This window comes from Ornithorhynchus anatinus, chromosome 3, assembly GCF_004115215.2.
Source record: "Ornithorhynchus anatinus isolate Pmale09 chromosome 3, mOrnAna1.pri.v4, whole genome shotgun sequence".
NCBI lineage: Eukaryota > Metazoa > Chordata > Mammalia > Monotremata > Ornithorhynchidae > Ornithorhynchus > Ornithorhynchus anatinus.
In genome coordinates this window covers 77,414,985-77,434,109 of record NC_041730.1, presented here as the reverse complement: position 1 = coordinate 77,434,109, position 19,125 = coordinate 77,414,985, and the positions used below count along the sequence as shown (strand labels likewise).

At 45.5% G+C, this 19,125-nt stretch overlaps 1 protein-coding gene across 1 annotated transcript in view; it reads right to left on the bottom strand.

Annotated features, from left to right (window-relative positions):
- Positions 1–4,492: 4,492 nt before the first annotated feature.
- IL7R (interleukin 7 receptor) overlaps positions 4,493–19,125 on the bottom strand; it is a 29,530-nt gene continuing 14,897 nt past the window's right edge. The window contains exons 4-8 of the mRNA XM_007660053.3: positions 17,193–17,344; positions 11,761–11,926; positions 8,997–9,090; positions 6,995–7,070; positions 4,493–6,370 (exon numbers count right to left, since the gene is read on the bottom strand). Coding sequence (XP_007658243.2) covers positions 5,867–6,370; positions 6,995–7,070; positions 8,997–9,090; positions 11,761–11,926; positions 17,193–17,344 — 992 coding nt within the window. The 3' untranslated portion in view covers positions 4,493–5,866. The remainder of the gene's footprint in view (positions 6,371–6,994; positions 7,071–8,996; positions 9,091–11,760; positions 11,927–17,192; positions 17,345–19,125) is intronic.

Sequence of the window (19,125 nt, the reverse complement as noted above, 5' to 3'; positions counted from 1 at the left end):
CATTGTTTTAAATACTGAGGTAGTTACAAGCTAAGCAGGTTGGACACAGTCCACATCCCACATGAGGCTTGCGGTCTTGATCCTCGTTTTACAGAAGAGGTAATGGAGACACCGCAAAGTTAAATGACTTGCCCAAGGTCTCTCAGCAGGCAAGTGGTAGAGCTAGGATTAGAACCCAAGTCTTCCTGACTTGTAGGTCCATATTCTATCCACTAGGCCAGGCTACTTCACATGACACTGTGGATTTATGTATAGCTTCTGGTCCACTAAGACCCCATGATCATCTTCTGCAATTCATGATCTACCTTGTCTTATTCCACCTTCATTTTTTCTCCACCTAAATTTGCATTTGTCACAATGATTGTCATTCTTTTTTATTTTTATGGACCACTCCTCTACTGGGCTCTGTTTCTGAATTCAGAAGTGTTGACAGCTCTGCCCAGTGTAATATCATCTGCAATCCTAGGGACTTATTTACAATCCCTTCATCCAGGTTATTTTTTTTTAATGGTATTTATTAAACACTTAGAGGTGACAGACCCTGTTCTAAGCACTGGGGTAGATACAAGGTAATCAGGTTGGACATGGTCCACATCTCATATGGCGCTCATATTCTTAATCCTCACTATACAGATGAGGTAACCAAGAAGTTCAGTGACTCGTCCAAAGTCCCACAGCAGACAGGTCTACTTGTTTTGTTTTGTTGTCTGTCTCACCCCTTCTAGACTGTGAGCCCATTGTTGGGTAAGGATTGTCTCTATCTCTTGCCGAATTGTACTTTCCAAGGGCTTAGTGCAGTGCTCTGCACACAGTGAGCGCTCAATGAATATTAATGAATGAATGAAAGTGGCAGAGCCGGGACTAGAACCCAGGTCCTTTGACTTCCAGGCCTGTGTTCTCTCCACTAGGTCACCCTGCTTCCCCTGAAGTAGGTTATTGGTAAATGTTTAGCACCCCCTCCCCTTGCCAGTAGATCTCTCCAAATTAGCAGGATCGCAACACTCAGAATGCCTGAGGACTCTCTTTGGCAATAAACAGATAAGTAGTCTTTATTTATTATGGGCAGTGCAACAGCAGCAATAGTTGTACAATGGAATCTCGAATCAGACGTGGGAGTAAATGGACATCCATGAGCTTATACTTGTTCTAAACCTGAGCCCGGCAAGCAGTGTTCTGAGGGACTGCTGAACTTCTCTCAGCAGATCTGATCCTCTGTGTGGGTTTCCCCATCCATGCTTAGGTCCTTTCTGGATAGTCGGTGCCTCCTGCTGAAACTCCGTTCCTCTTGGTAAACACCTCTCTGTTTCTGGAGCAGGTGTAGTCTTTCCCCTCTTTCCGGGCTTCTGGATTTTTTTTTTAAAACATCTCTAGTTTTCTTCTCCTTGCCTAGTTACTCCTCTGGAATTGGCTATACTCCAGCTGATGATACCAAGTGGGTCACTAACACCCCATTTTTTAAAAAGAAGTTCTCCCTTCAGAAGTGACATTCTCCCCCCTCCTCCCTCTCTCCTCGCCTAGGGCCGACCAACCTGTCCCATGGTGCCCAAGAAATGTCAACAGACATAGGAGAGAAAATAGGAAAAGAAAAATGGAGGGAAGAGATCATTTAAGAGGGCATCCTCCCCTATCTTCATGAGAGATTTTTTTACTTCCCCTAGTGTAATGCAAGCAATATGCACATGCCTGGAAAATGGAAACATTATAATAATTGTGTTTATTAAGCACTTACTATGTGTCAAACACTGTTCTAAGCACTTAGGTGGGTACACGATAATCAGGTTAGATAGAGTCCCTGTCCCACATGGGACTCACTGTCCAAGTAGGATTGAATCCCATTTTATAGTTGGGCAAATTGAGGCATAGAGAAGTTAAGTGATTTGCCCAAGGTCAACAGCAAGCAAGTGGCAGAGCTGGGATGAGAACCCAGATCCTCTGATTCTGAGGCCAATACTCTTTCCAGTAGGCCATAATGCTTCCCATATCCACAGAGGTCAGGGAGAGGCCTGGGGGAGGGGGACTGTAGGGAGGTAAGGGAAGAGGGAGGGAGAAAGGGAGGAAAGAAGGGAAGGAAAAATAAGGAGTCAAGGGAGCTGGAATTTGTAGCCAGTCTCACCCAGGAAACAGGCCCATCATCTCTGTTAATAGGTGCCATGCTAGTGAGTTTGAGGCCTTGGCGAGTTACACTTTTCTCATCTCCTCCTTCTCTGCCAGCTCCCAACTAGAGATCCCACGACAGAGGAATTTTCCCCACTCTCCCCGCCAAACTCCCTGGGTGGAGAGTCAGGCTTAGATTCCAATTCTACAGTCTGGGGATCTTTTCATGTGAGATAAACTGATAGTAATGATAATGATGCTACAGTCTAGCTCACAATCTGCCATTCCCTATTAAATCCCATACAGGACATGAACAATAAAAATGAGGTTCTACAACATTTAAATAAGACATCATTATATGTATCAGTTATTTAGACACTTTAGCAGCTTAGCAAAATATATCTAATGCCTTTGGAAAATTACACCCCACGTCAATACTGTTTACCGTAGTGAATGAAAAAGGTTTAGAACAGTCATACAAATAGTCGTTGAAACTCAGATACGATCGCAGTACTGAATTCCCACATAAACCCCCAACTGGTAGAACGTTATACTTTATATCATACCTGATTGCCCGATTCTGTTTAGATCTGCTGCCTGATTTTATTTTGCCTTGGGCCAGTGGATGAGTGTCTTATGGCTGGATTAAGATAATTTGCAATTAATACATTTAAAAGAGGAGTTACTAATACATACTTGTGCCGCTGGTACAACAGTGAAGAAGAGTGCTGGGAATAGCATCCTACATTATTCTGTGACTTGGGGAAGTTCATAATATACTACTCTGGTTATACAATAGCATGACTTTGCCTTCCTGGTAATATTTGTTTTTCAGGTAGTACTGTGCAAGTTGGCATTTGTCAAGCTTCATCAAGCATTAGCAGCCATGGTGAATTTGAAAAGCAAAATAAATGAATGAAATTCAAACACTTCCACTGACTCACTCTCTCACACACACATTCATAGAGCCATTCATTTGCAGTAATTAAAGATATCTCCAAAGAGTGCACTTCTTTTTCAATCCTTTCCTATCACTCTGCCCTAGAGCCATCTATACCCTAAACTGGTTGGTTGTCCATCTTGCAAAAACAAAATTCTAAATGTATGCACCCAACTCCAATCCTCTGACTTGGAGAAGGAACTGGATGGATGGCGGAGGCTATTAGGAGGGGGACCAGGGGAGGGAGAGAGCTCGAGCAGCAGTCTTTTCTGCTAGAGAAAACCTTTTCAATGAATTAATAATAATAATGTTGGTATTTGTTAAGCGCTTACTATGTGCTGAGCACTGTTCTAAGCGCTGGGGTAGACACAGGTGAATCAGGATGTGTGAATCAGGATGTCCCGCGTGGGGCTCACAGTCTTAATCCCCATTTTACAGATGAAGTAACTGAGGCACAGAGAAGTTAAGTGACTTGCCCATGGTCACACAGCTGACAAGTGGCAGAGCTGGGATTCGAACTCATGATCTCTGACTCCAAAGCCCATGCTCTTTCCACTGAGCCATGCTGCTTCTCAAGTACTAACTCCACTGTGTACAGGAGGACTGGTCTTTTGCCCAAAACCTTTAGTGCATGGGGCAGAATTTCAACTGGATTGAGAGCGAAGTAAAGTCAAATGATGAGTGTTTCCAATACCTAGGTGTCTTCCACTCTTAGGTGGGACAGGCAGGAATTTTGAGCTCCTGTCCTTCCCTCTGGCAAAGTAGCCAGGAAAACCCATCAAAAAGCAAACTTTGATTGGGGTGGTGGAAATCTGGGTCACAGCTGGCAAGGAGTTCAACGGGGCACAGTAGCAGCAGCTGGCCAGTGGAGAGAAGAGACAGAAGAGTAGTTCCTTCCTAGCTTCTAGTTCCTTGGCTGCTTCTGTCACGTCTGGGTCCGGCTGCTGCTTTGGCTGTTTGCTCCCCAGTGGTTTCTGGCATGGAAAATATAGGGTCATTCAATCGTATTCACTGAGCATTTACTGTGTGCAAAGCACTGTAATAAGCGCTTGTAGGTCCAGGGAAAAGGTCCTGGAGGCTGGGGGCCAGAAAGGGGAGGGCCTCTTGGTTGCCTCTCGCTTCACAGAGGCCATGGCAGGCTTGTAAGATTGTGTGGGAGGCTAATCTTTGGTTTGGTAGGAGCATATGTGGTTCTGTGTGGGTGTGACTTGGTGTGCTTGTGGGCATATGTTTACATGAGTCAGTTTATTTGTGAGTGAGAGGATTTTTTTTGTCACCCATTCTCCCTCTCCCCCCTCTCTCCCGCTCTGTCTCACTTTCTGACTGTTATTCTCTAACGCTGTTTTTCTGTGTTCATGTTTCTCTTTCTACATTGGCGTAGTTATTTTACTAATCTCTAATTGACTGAGTACATAATTATGTGTAGTTTTTTGAAAAATGGGGTTCAAGAAGCAATTCCTCCATTCATAACATTATTCCTATGGGAAAATTGATACCCATATGCAACATGACAATTTCCCGAGGCAATTTTCAGGAGTCAGTTGTGTCATAAATCCGACGGCAGCCCGGTTCTGAAGTCTGTTGTTGTTGGAGAGAGAGTCCATCACAACTATATCCGTGTGATAAATCATCAGAAACCACGCAACTAAAATCAAACCTTCTAAAAAAAAAATAACAAGCAGTCCAATTGTTCAAGGTTCTTGGGTTCAGGGAAAACCTAAAAAACATTAAATATACCTTTGTACTTTGTCTTCCATGATTCTTCACTGACAATTGATTTTGATTTGGGCTGATTTGGATGTTGGCCATCTCAAGGTATGTAAATTTTAGGTGATTTGACTTTAGTGGTTTTGATGAATAGGCTCTGAGACATTGTGCAAAAGTATTTCTTCCAAGCCCTGCACCCTGGGACTTCCTTTTCTCACTCAATTCTAAAAGTCTTTAATTTCCGCAATGGATTAAGTCCCAGTTGGGCACAGTTATGGAACAATGAAAGGAGCTGGGTTTGTTCCCTTTTTTATCTTCAGGACTCATAGCTGCAGATGAGAATTGTTTCTTCAAAAGCAGATTTAAGTCACTCCCTGTGTGTCCTTGGTGCTGATAAATATCCACTCCAATAGGGAAATTGTGTGCTGCCACAGTACCTTGGTCAACGGGAGACAACTGGGATCCAATGATGTCCATCTGGGCATGTGCAGACCAGGATCTTGAGCCTCCAGAGGGGAGTGGCAGAATGTTATGCCAACTGAAGTTTTATTTCTGTCTTGAGCCTAGGCAGCGTGCATAGCGCCTGCAGCTTCAAACCTGGGCTGGCTCAGACTGACATTCAACTGATTGATTCACTGACCGATTGTGGACCATCCCTCATTTTGATCGGATCATTATTAGTTGGTACAGTGCCCTTATCCAGTGCAGGAACCCTAGGGCCCTTCAAATATGTATTCATTCGACTGAATTTAGAGGGGCTCGTCTAGTTCAGTGATAAGCTGGTTTGGTCTTGCCTTTTTTTTTAAAAAAATTCTCTTTTGTTCTTTTCACTGCATGAAGATTAGTTTGTGAAGTTTGTTGATTGGGGCGATATATGAATTAATGCAACAAAGGTGAGCCCTCTCACGTCGTGTAAGGGAGAGAGTGATTTAGGTCATCAAGAGGAGCAAGAAGGGACTCTGTGCTTCTGTATACATGGAGTAAGTGCAGTTGGGGAACCCTCTCCCCTTTCATTCTCGGGCTGGCCCCAGATTTGAGGCAGGGCGTCCGGCCTTAACTTCTAGGTTCCAAGGCCATCCAGATTCACCAGTCCTGAAACTTCCCTTGTCCTGGAGGACTGGAGGCTTACTGATTCTGATAGAAGCTTGACATGGTGACATATTCATGGCTTAACACTGAAGCGGCACTGCTGGGCTGGCCCTGGGGAGCAGCGCTGGACTTGAGGAGGCCCGATTTGAGGGGGAAAGGAAAGCCCAAGTTGCCCCCGGCGGGGCTGGCCTGGATCAGCAGGCCACTATACAGGTGTCCATCTTTTTTGCTGCCCTCCAGCTGGCTAGGGAATTTCAGGGTGGGGTCCAGAGAGAGATCACCCTTCTTGAAGTTCCGGTTCAGGCTGCCGGTGGGTGAGTTTCCCCCAAAGGTCACGGGGGGGATCTGGTTGTTCTCAGAGGGCCAGTCGGGGCCTTGCAAGCCTCCCCTCAGCAAGAGTTTTTCGGATAGGTCGTCGACTTCGCCGGGTGGAGGAGGAGCCTGCAGGAAATTCTGCACTTCCTCTTTGGCCTGAATATCATCCACCTTATGAATCTGGTCCACTTTGAGACTTTCGGGATTAAAGCTTATGTTTAAGCCCTGGACAAGAGAAGACACAATACGCTCGATTACATAGAGCCGGAATTAAAAGGTCAGTCCAGGGATCCTTTGAAAGAAAGGATCAGAGTTCTTCCTATAATGATCTAAATTTTCCCCTCCAGCAGTTCAAATGACCCTAGGGGTGATAATAATAATGATAACAATAATAATAAAAAATGGTATTTGTTAAGCACACATACTATGAGCCAAACACTGTGGTCTATATAAGATAATCAGGTCAGATATAGTCCCTGTCCTCCATGGGGAAGTACCCTTGACAAAGAGCCATTTAGAATTTTCTAATGTCCACTTTTTAAAATGGTATTTGTTAAGCACTTTCTACGTGCCAGGCACTGTACTAAGCACTGGGGTAGATACAAGCTGATCAGAGTCCATGTCCCACTAGGGGCTCACAGTCTTAATCCCCATTTTTCAGATGAGGCATCTGAAGCACAGAGAAGTCAAGGGACTTGCCCAACGTCACAGAGCAGATAAGTGGTAGAGGCTGGATTAAAACCCAAGTCCTTCTGACTCCCAAACCAATATTCTATCCACTAAGCCATGCTGTTTATCAATTTTCCCATCATTATGCCACCCCATCTAATACGAACATGAAATGCTCACCATTTTTGGTCTCTTACACAGATGCTCCAAAGTCTTCTTGTGGTCAGGGAGATTGGGCCATAACACAGGCTTAATTCTAGAAGAGGATAGCACGGGGATTGAAATGGAATTCAGGCTACAAGAATACCACTGCACTAAGAGAGAGAAGAGAAGCTGCATGGCTTAGTGGAAAGAGCACGGGCTTGGCAGTCAGACTTCTGGGTTCTAATCCCGGCTCTGCCACTTGTCAGCTGTGTGACTTTGGGCAGGTCACTTCACTTCTCTGTGCCTCAGTTACCTCACCTGTAAAATGGGGATTAAGACTGTGAGTCCCACATGGGACAACCTCATAACCTTGTATCTATCCCAGCGCTTAGAACGGGGCTCAGCACATAGTAAGCACTTAGCAAATACCATTATTATTATTATTATTATCATCATTAATAACTGTGGTACTTGTTAAGCACCTACTGTGTGCCAGGCCCTGTACTAAGCACTGGAGTGGATACACCACAGTCCCTGTCCCTCATGGGGCTCACAGTGTCCATCCCCATTTTACCAATGAGGTAACTGAAGCACAGAGGAGTGAAGTGACTTGCCCAAGGTCACAGAGCATACAAGTGGCAGAGCTGGGATTAGAACCCATGACCTTCTGACTCCTAGGTCTGTGCTCTACCCTCTATACCATGCTCCTCCTCACTAGACACAACTAACTGCTAAATGGCCAGAAAAGGGTTTAACAGAGATCTTGCATTAAAGCCGTCCAATTGTGAGTACACATCCGGTGAAGGTGTGGTGATTTACACCATTCCAATCCCCCACGGTGCTGACATGGACCTGAATGTAGAAAGCTGCTTTCCTCTTCCTTCTTCCATTAACTGTATCTTCCACCATGGTTTCCTGGATGTAAGGAGCAGGGGACATTCTGGAGGATAATAAGTAGCCCAAGGAGACAAACAGCAGAGAGCCATGGAGATGAAAGTGGATGGGCCTTTCTCTGCTCAGCTCGATAACTCTTTGGGTCACCATTTCTCTCTCCACTGACAGAACCAGATATTCTCCTCCTTCCCAGCTTTTTATGGCCCCATACAGCATGTCGATGAGATCCCCTCCCCTCTCGGGGAATGTTTCCCCTCTACCCACCTGTATGGATTTGCTTTGGCCCATCAACTTCCACTCAATCTGGCCTATGGGCCAAGATAGAACAAACTGAAACCCAAAGCCTGGGAGAAGTGAGTTTGCATTGAACTTGGGTTGGAAGGACCCTAGGGGTCCTCCCCCACCCCTTTGTAGGTCTCCCTGAGTGGAGGAGGCCACGGTAGTGCAGTGGCAGGGGGTAATCCAGGCATGCACCATGAGTTTGCTTGGACTAAAGAGCTTCAACCTCCAGAAGCTTATAGGGGCCCACCACGATGCAAAGTTCCAGCCCAAGAAATGAGGTCAGGGTACTTTGGGGCCCTAAATGGGCCTAACAAGGCTCTAAGAATAATAATACCCAATAATAACTGTGATATCTGTTAAGTGCTTACTATGTGCCTGGCACCGTGCCAAGTTCTGGGGTGGATATAAGCAAAGTGGGTTTGGCCACAGACCCTGTCCCACATGGAGCTCACAGTCTCAATCTCCATTTTACAGATGAGGTAACTGAGATCCAGAGAAGTGAAGTGACTTGCCTGAGGTCACACAGCAGACAAGGGATTAGAACCCACAACCTTCTGACTCCCAGGCCTATGCTCTATCCACTGCACCATGCTGCTCTATAAGTCTGGCTTTCAGCTTAAGTGGTTACAAGCCTGATCCAAGTTATGCAACTCCACGGATATGCTTCCTGTAAGTCCTTGCATCTTGTTTACTGATTTTGGTCTCTTGCAAAGTTGACTAATAAAACTCAGCTCTCCATGACCTCTGATTTGAAAACTGGGCAGGCGGTGCAAATTTATTAAGATCTCAATGGTTAGCTTAATGTAAAGTTTAACGGTTAGTTGAATGTTAATTAAAATGTAACTAATTAAAAAAAAATTACCTGTTTTTCCAAAATACACAGATGAGAATGACCAACACGGCCACAAAAGAGAAAGTCAGAAGAACAATGGATAGCAAAACTGGATCTACTCCTTCTGAAAACAAAAAGATAAAAATCCAAGCAGTTACTGTGAGGTATGCCCTAAGAATACCTCTGGCCTCTAGCAAGGCCGATGTGCTCCCCCATTTCCATGTTTGAAAATCTGACCCTACTGAACCGGGGAGACAGGTGTCGAGAGGCAACCCGACTGTAATCTTAGTCTTGGAAAATGTTTAAAATAATCCAAGAAGCTTGGTGTCAGATGCCGTATTCACTAACACAATCACCCCACTTTTTTGCATAGTTTTTGCAACATTAAAACAGGGCTATGGCTATTTTACAGCTCATGTAAGAATAAAGTCTAGCAATAAGGGGCAGAAGGGAAAAAAGAGGAGGAAAGGAGGGGAGAAGGAAGAGAAAGGTAAGAGGGAGAACAAGGTGGCATCTTGTACTTCTATTGCATTCTTCCAATTGCTGCAGAGAGAAAGGTAAAGAGAGAGAGAGACAGAGAGAGACAAAGCTAGAGGGACAGAGAGAGATAGAGAGTTGTCCTCATGCTCAAAGACACAGCTGATGGTGAAATTTACCAAATGTGTGCATGTGCTGAAAAGATTAATGTGGAACCCACAGTCCCAGCCACACTGTACACACAAAATGGCTGTCCCTTGTTCTATTATTTTGTCTAATGTTTGCGGCACCTGAAACTGCTGTCTTTTCTTTCCTGTCTCTGATTCTTTACAAATCTTTTGCGTAAAAAGAGCCACTCTTTTCATGATAACGATATGCCATACGGGTCTATCATTAACAATTAACTTTCCGTTGTCAGCCGAGATGCAAAATTGTCTGAGACTTACTGAATCCTTAAAATACTTCCTCTGCCCTCTTTGCTTTATCTTTCCCAATTTCATGTTTCCATACAGCAGTTGTCTAGGTATCCATTAGGAAACCTGACCTAGTGGAAAGAGCGTGGGCCTGGGAGAATGATCCTGGCTCTGCCCTTTGCCTGTTGTGTGACCTTAGGCAAGTCACTTAACTTCTCTGTTCCTCAGTTTCCTCATCTTGAAAACGAGGTCTCAATACCAATTCTCTTTCCTGCATAGACTGTGAGCCCCACGTGGGTCAGGGACTCTGAACTAATTATCTTGTATCTACCCCAGTGCTTAGTACAATACTTAATAATAATAATGTTGGTATTTGTTAAGCGCTTACTATGTGCAGAGCACTGTTCTAAGCACTGGGGTACATACAATGTAATCAGGTTGTCCCACGTGAGGCTCACAGTCTTAATCCCCATTACAGATTAGGTAACTGAGGCCCAGAGAAGTGAAGTGACTTGCCCACAGTCATACAGCTGACAAGAGGCAGAGCCGAGGTTCGAACCCATGACCTCTGACTCCCAAGCCTGGGCTCCTTCCACTGAGCCACGCTGCTTCTACTACTTTACACATGGTAAGTGCTTAGCAAATGCCATCGTTATAATCCTGCTGTTTCTCATTCTCTTCATATGCCCCACCATCATAGTTGAATGTTAAGATGGGCATAGTTTTGATGCTGCCAAACTGAGTAATTTCCAGAACTTTAATGTTTGTCTTTTTGTCTAGTTATTTGATATTGAATACCTCCTACAAATGACCTTGATGGAGCTGCCACTTGTCTGCTTAGTGACCTCGGGCAAGTCACTTCACTTCTCTGGGCCTCAATTACCTCATCTCTAAGATGGGGATTAAAACTGTGAGTCCCACATGGGACAGGGACTGCCATCAACTAGATTTATTTGTATCCACCCCAGCTCTTAGTACAATCCCTGGCACATAGTGAGTGCTTAACAAATATCATCATTATAATTATTATTAACTGCTCAAGGAACTGATGTATTGCCTATGTGAGATCCAGGTCTCACAGCTGCAGAGAAGATTAGGCAATATTTAATTAACTCCTCCTCCACTCCCTCTACCCTCACCTGCTGGGTTGACATGTTCTCATCCGTTTGTTTCTCCTTCCCTGACCAGCAGCATTCTTACTGAAGTTCCTACCGGGGCCTGCTTCGTCGAGCTCTCATCATTCTGTTCCTCTTTCTCCTCATTGCTTACGATTACAAGGCACAAAAAATAATCTTTTTTCTGCTTCAAAAGTTAATTTCACGGTAGAGGCAATTATGTGAATAAATGCAGAAGCTCGTTCATTCATTCAATCGTACTTATTGAACACTTACTCTGTGCAAAGCACTGTATAAGCGCTTGGAAAGTACAATTCAGCAACAAATAGAGACAATTCCTACCCAACAACAGGCTCACAATCTAGAAGATGCTAATGGTATTTGTTAAGTGCTTACTATGTGCCAAGCACTGTTCCAAGCACTGAGGTAGATGCAAGGTAATCAGGTTGCCTCACATGGGGCTCACAGACTTCATCCCCATTTTACAGATAAGAACTGAGGCACAGAGAAGGTAAGTGACTTGTCCAAAGTGGCAGAGGCGGATTAGAACCCATGACCTCTGACTGCCAAGCCCGTGCTCTTTCCAATAAGTCACACTGCTTCTCCGGTTCCATGAAAGAAAGAAATGCAATAGCAAAGTCACAATGGGTGTTGACTAAGCAGTCAAGTATTCAACTCGGCAGGACCATTTCCTAGGGCCAAGTCCCTGGAGAGATTGCTGTTAGTCACCCACACTACGACAAGGGCCATCCACTCCCATCCACATGCTTCATCTGAGCTCCTCGTTACCCGTGGGCTTTGGTGGGGTCTCGAAGAATGCACTCGCGCTCCACTCGCTCCACGTGCCTTTGAAGTAGTTTCCATCTGGGATCGAGCGCACCTTGACCTCGTATGCCGCACCCGGTTGTAGCTTTCGCTCCAGGAATATTATTTGGGTCAGGGTTGAGTTGATGTGCTAGACACAGAAAGATATTATTCTTCCCAGGATGAAGAAATGAGGATTTCCAGGTGGAATAAAACACTTGCAGAAGCAGACACTTCCAGGGGCTCAAAGTTTCATGTGAATACACTCATGGACATATACACACCCACACTCCCCCCTCCCCACCCCCCACCCCCCCCAAGCATGAATACAGAAGAAAGGCACAACTCCAGAGACAGATGTAAACAGAGACTCAAAAGGGCTGTGGTTGTGGTTTTCCCAGTGCAGCAGCAGCGGCAGCAGCTGGTTTTGTGTTGTTCTGAGCAAGCCAAGAAGCAAGGTGGCTTAGTGGATAGAGCGCGGGCCTGGGAGTCAGAAGGACCTGAGTTCTAATTCCAGCCCCGCCACTTTTCTGCTGTGTGACCTTGGGCAAATCACTTAACTTCTCTGTGCCTCCGTTACATAATCTGTAAAATGGGGATGTAGACTGTGAGCCCTATGTGAGACAAAGACTACATCCAATCTGATTAGCTCACATCTACCCCAGTGCTTAGTACCATAAACACTCCCCTCTCTCCCCCCCGAAAAAAAGAAAGAAAAAGGAGACCCTTCCTGTTTTTAAGGTGGCAGCCGGAGGACTCGACATCAGCAAGGGCAGCAAGTTTGGGACGGGGGATTTGGAGCCTAGAGCTGGAGCGCGTTCTGCACTTGCTCTCTGTGGCCGCTCTCTGTTTCCGGCTGTCTCTTGGTTTGACAAGGCCTCCTGCGAAGACGGGCTGCTCTCAGAACGTGTGAGCAGTGTGCTTGCTGTCTCGCAACCAATGGATGCACTGTGAATCTCACGGTGAACTCAGTTTCCTCCAGCCCCTGCCTGTCCAATTTCCAGGTGTTTGGGGTGGTTGGGAGCAACTGAACCCAATGCAACTGAGTCCCGGGTTGAGCCTTTCTTTCTGGTTCCCAGACTGGTCCATTCAATCCATCAGTCAATAGAATTTATTAAGCGCTGTCAGTGTCCATAAGGGGCTTACAGGCTACAGTCTAGAATTTCACCCGATGGATACAGCCGTCAACAGGACAATGAGATGTCTCACCTCTCCGTTCTTCCCCTGAATCTCAATGAGGTGGTGGGTGAGATGCGATTTGGCCCCCCATTGTATCCTGACCATTCAGGGTCCTGGTTTCTAACCCTGAAAAAATGAACCTGGGAGTGGGGCAGGAGGTGGGGGGGCAAGTGGGACAGCACTGTATTACAGGCATTCCTGCTACCACAGGATATTTGCGTTCTTTGTGTTAGCAAAAAATCATGTTGTGTCAAACCATATGTAACAGGTTGGGGGAAGATAGTTCAAAACCAAGTGAAATAATACGTGACTTCTGACACCCCAGGTAAAATTCAAAAAGGCTGCGGAAAACATGTATTCTCTAGTTTTCAAGCAGCCTGCCTTGTCTGACACTTTTTTTTGACTTTTCTGACACTTATCTAGTTCATTAGCACCTTCTTGGGATGAATTGGCAACAGTTAAAAGTTCAGCTTCCACTAAACAAAAGTTTTAATCTGTTGCCCATGCAATGCTTTTTGAGCTACCAGTTACAGAATTGCCATATAATCCTTTGATTTTGTTTGAAACAAATGTTTTGAAACTCATTTTTGCAGTCACATCAGGGTGAAAAGAGGAGAGGGCTGGGAATCAAAGGTGTGACCACGGGAAAGTCACTTAACTTCTCGGTGCCTTGGTTTCTTCATCTTTAAAATGGAGATTCAATGCCTCATCTCCCTCCCACTTAGACTGTGAGGGACATGGGAGAGGAACTGTGTCAGACCTGATTATGTTGCATCTATCCCAGCACTTGGTACAGTGCTTAGCACAGAGTAAATTATGTTATAATCAATTCTTGGTCACACAGGGACACTGCGTACCCCTATTCTTCTATACGTTCTATTCAAATTGCCCTAAAATGACTCATTTTGGCTGTAATGCCTGTGTCTGTCGGTACCTGAATACTGTGTTGTCGGTCGATTGCTTTTACCGAGTGCTTACTGTGTGCAGAGATTTGTCCTAAGCGCTTGGGAGAGTACAATACAACAATAAACAGACCCATTCCCTATCCACAGTGCACTTAGTCTAAAGGGGGAAGACTGACTTTAATATAAATAAATTACAGATATGTGTATAAGTGTGGTGGGGCTGGGAGTGGGGGTGTAATGATAGTAATGTACTGCCAGCATGTCTTAGTCCCAAACTAAGCCCAGGGGTAAATGCAAGATAATCACACACTGAGAGTGAAATGGTGTGGTCAGGACTGGGGGCCCTGCATTGGCCTTGCCAGCTCCACAAGCGCTCATAGGTGAACTTCACCGACGGTGGGATGTCTCCTTTAATTCAAGGGATGGCTAGGCCCACAAATTCATCCTCTGTATTGTCAAGACAAACAGTCCCTCCTGGGGACCTCCGCTCAGACGTGAGGTGACTGGAGACGTTAGGTGCGGCTGCCATGATGCATATCTGGCCATGCCGGACACCTCTCTTGGGGAGCCTGGAGGGCAGACATGCCTGCAGGGCCACTGTCTCATCCACGCCCAGGCAACAAAAACTGGTGCCTTTCTGGGCATTTTGGCAAGCACCACTCCTGTGGGTTGACCAGCAGGACTGCTTGCAAGATGGCCCTGGGGGTAGGAGCAGGCATGGTAGGAGCAGGCCCCTCTTTCAGACTGTGAACCCATGGTTGGGTGGGGATTGTCTCTATCTGTTGCCGAATTGTAAACTCCAAGCATTTAGTACAGTGCTCTGCACACAGTAAGCGCTCAGCAAATACGATTGAATGAATGAATGGATATTAGAGCCTAAGGCCTGGGAAGGGGAGGAAGCGACAGCAGATGGTGGAGGCAGCAGGGGCAGGGTTAGCTGAGCTGTCTTTTGCTATTAGTCACCTCCACCTTTCTCTTTCTCTCTCTTTCTCTTTAATTCAGTCACTCAAAAAACCTGACTGAGCACCTGCTATAAGAATAATAATAATGATGGCATTTGTTAAGTGCTTCTTTTGTGCAAAACACTGTTCTAAGCGCTGGGGTAGATACAAGGTAATCAGAGTGTCCCATGTAGGGCTCACAGGCTTCAACTCCGTTTTACAGACGAGGGAACTGAGGCACAGAGTAGTCAAGTGACTTGCTCAAAGTCACATAGCTGACAAATGGCAGAAGTGGGATTAGAACCCACAACCTCTGGCTCCAAAGCCCAGGCTCTTTCCACTAAGCCATGAACACTGAACTAGGTGCTGGTAACGTGACAGTAAAGATCAATATGACTTGGTCTCTAAAAGTGTGGCTAGCGGCTGGCGGCGAGCACGTGATGTAAAACTGAATACATAAAGACGGAACAGAATAGATGTGGCCTAGTGGAAAGAGTACCTGCAGGTCAGAGGACCTGGGTTCTAATCCTAGCTCTGTAGTCTGTGTTACCTCCCCTCGGCAGCCTTGCTTGAGCCGTGAGGAGCCTGGAAACAGCTCCTTCAATCACACCATTTAGAAGCTCTAATTATATTTGTGGTGGTGGTTGTTATTGTTATTATTATTTTTGTTAGGCACTTACTACGTGCCAGGCACTGTTCAAAGCGCTGGTGTAGATATGTTAATTAGGTTGGACATAGTCCTTGTTCCTCATGGGGTTCACAGTCTAAGTAGGAGGGAGAACATTGAATCCCCATTTTACAGATGAGAAAACTGAGACACAGAGAAGGAACTGACTTGCCCGAGGTCATGCAGCAGACATGTGGCGGTGCTGGGATTACAACCCAGGTCATTCTGACTCCCAGGCCTGTGCCCTATCTATGCCACTTGTCAGCTGTGTGACTGTGGGCAAGTCACTTAACTTCTCTGTGCCTCAGTTACCTCATCTGTAAAATGGGGATTAAGACTGTGAGCCTCACGTGGGACAACCTGATTACTCTGTATCTACCCCAGCACTTAGAACAGTGCTCTACACATAGAAAGAGCTTAACAAATACCAACATTGTTACTAAGCCACCCAATACCAAAGGTTAGTCAAAATTCTAAAAGTTATGGAGTCATGCTCCCTCTCTCTTGCACTCTCTCTCTCTGTCACCTCCTTTCTCTTCCCTGCTTTTCTGGTTTGGGCTCCTCCAAAGTCTGGTCACATCAATCCTCACCCCCTAACCCAGGGTGCCCCACAGGGTTCTGTGTGAGGTCTCTGACTCTTCTTTCTCCACTTGCACTTTCTCAGAGAGCTTGTCTGCTCACATGGCTTGAGCAACCACCTTTAGCAGAAGTGAATCACTGCTATCGTCTGTTTTCCTTGAAGAGCTGTTGGAATCTAGCCTAGCTGTTCAGGCAGCAAACTCTTTCTGTCCACGCTTTGGACTCTGACCCCCTCTTTTATTTCCCTTGACCCCATAAAAGTGGGAAAGTCCTTGTCTCCTGGATGCCTGATCCTTTCCCCGGAAGCTTGGGAGAGGTTAGTTGAGTTGGATTGAGTTTGAAATACTCGTTTTCAATGAAGAATGTCTTCATGATTCAAGTTGATTTACGTCACTCCCAAAGCTTCGTAATCCGACTGGTATTCTTATACATTTCTAGGCTGCCATGGCCAACCTCCATGATCTGTGAGATGAGGTTCTGATCCAACGGCCTCTCAGACACATCTGTTGAATCCCGGACCCTGGGATTAGGGATAAGGAGACGTGGATTCTCATGCCAGCTCAGCCACTAGCCTGCTGTGCGATTTTAGGAAAGTAACTTAACCTCTCTAGGCCCCAGTTTAATTAATTAATTATGGTATTTGTTAAGCTCTTCCTATGTACCAGGCACTGTACTAAATGCTGGGGTGGTTACAAGCATAGTGGGTTGGACACACACCCTATCCTGCATAGGGCTCACAGTTTTAATCTTCAGTTTACAGATGAGGTAACTAGGGTACAGAGAAATGAAGTGACTTGACCAAGGCCACACAGTAGACAAATGGCAGAGTCAGGATTAGAACCCATGACCTTCTGATTCCCAGGCCTGTGCTCTATCCACTATGCCATGCTGCTTCCCGTTTCCTTACTTGCAGCTCTGAAATTATGAGCCCCATAGGCAATAGGGGTCCGATTATCTTGAATCTACCCCATTGCTTAGCATGATGCTTGCCACGTAGAAAACTCTTAAATACTATACCTAACCTGTGAAGTCATTATTACTGTTGTCATTTTTTAAAGTTTTGAGCAAGAAGAGAGTGAACCAGATAATTTCTGACCTGTAGCTCTGATGTTTCAGTTAACAACATCACACCATCTCTCCACTTACCATCCAGTCACTTTTCTTTTGACGATAGGCTACATCATGCACTAAATCTTTGGCGTAATCCTTCCACGCATGCGTTGTGTTAAAGGTCATTAGAAAGTCATTCGCCCTTTTACGATGGGTGACATTTATGCCAAAAGGGGCTTCAGGCTTAACTGAAAAAGGAAGAGCAATCAATGGGTTAGAATAGAGTTGGAACTCAAATTTAGCTCTCCTCTAGCTCCCACCCAATAATAATAATTACCATTATTATTATTATTGTATTTGTTATGCGCCTACTATGTGCCAGGCACTATACTAAGCACTGCAGTAGAAACAAAATAATCGGGTTGGACACAGTCCGGGTCGCACACAGGGCTCCCTGTCTCAATCCCCATTTTACAGATGAGGTAACTGAGACACAGAGAAGTTAAGTGACTGGCCCACGGTTACACAGCAGACAAGTGGTGGAGCCAGAATTAGAACCCAGATCCTTCTGACTCCCAGGCCCGTGCTCTATCCACTAGGCCACAATGCATTGCCTGCTGTCCCATCTTTGCCGACCTCTGCCTGCATCCATGCTAGCTGACTACCACCGGGAGAAGGATGTTCTGGAGAACAATAATAATAATAATGTTGGTATTTGTTAAGCGCTTACTATGTGCCGAGCACTGTTCTAAGCTCTGGGGTAGATACAGGGCAATCGGGTTGTCCCCCGTGAGGCTCACAGTTAATCCCCATTTTATAGGTGAGGTAACTGAGGCACAGAGAAGTTAAGTGACTTGCCCACAGTCACACAGCTGACAAGTGGCAGAGCTGGGATTCGAACCCTCTGACTCCCAAGCCCGTGCTCTTTCCACGGAGCCACGCTGCTTCTGAGAACCCTCCTCGCTGCTCTGTACATAGTAAGTGCTCAGTAAATACCACTGGGGAAGAGGTTAGAAAAGGGAACAGGGCCAGAATGGGTACATAGAAGAGAGAGTAGCTGGTAGAAACATGGTTAAAGAGAAAACGGGGAACAGAGAGAAGGGAAGAAGGAAGAGGAGAAGAAGGAAGCTCACTGTAGGAAGGGAATGTGTGTTATACTGTTATATTATACTCTTCCAAGAACTTAGTAACAGTGCTCTGCACACAGTAAGTGCTCAGTAAATATGACTGACTGACAATTGACTGACAGGAAGGAAGGGAAAAAAGATAGAGCAGTGTGGCCTAATGGATAGAGCACGGGGTTGAGAGTCAGAAAAAACTGGATTCTAACCTCAGCTCTGCCACTTGTCTGCTGTGATCTTGGGTAAGTCATTTTACATCTCTGCAAATGGGGATTAAGACTGTGAACCCCATGAGTGACAAGGACTGTTTCCAACCTGATTAGCTTGTAAGTAAGCTCTAAACAAATAACCATTTAAAAATAGGGTACAAAGTGAAAAGGAAAGAAGAGGAGGAATTCCCACTGAAATTGATTGAAAATAAACAGTCAGTAAACAGTTGGGGACAGGGACTGTGACCGATGTGATTATCTTGTACCTAAACCGGTGCTTAGAATAGTGCTTGAAACATAGTAAACACTTAACAAATTAAATATAGGGGAAGTCAAAGAATGGAAGAGAATGGAATGAAAATAAACAGTCACTAAGGTTAATAGTGGAGTTGATGAAAGAGCAGGAAGCCAGAGACAGAAAGAACCAAACATACGTAGAAATAAGAGTCAGAGGATGGAAGAGAGAGAGAGACGAGAAGCAGCATGGCCTAGTGGAAAGATCATGGGCCTGGGAGTCAGAGGGCGTGGGTTCTAATCCTGACTCCACCACCGGTCTGCTGTGTAACCTTGGGCTAGTCACTTAACTTCTCTGGGCCTCAGTTACCTCATCTGTAAAATGGGGATTAACTCCTCTTCCATCCTACTTAGATACACCTCTGTCCACTTCCACGTCAAACAGAAACTCCTTACCATTTGCTT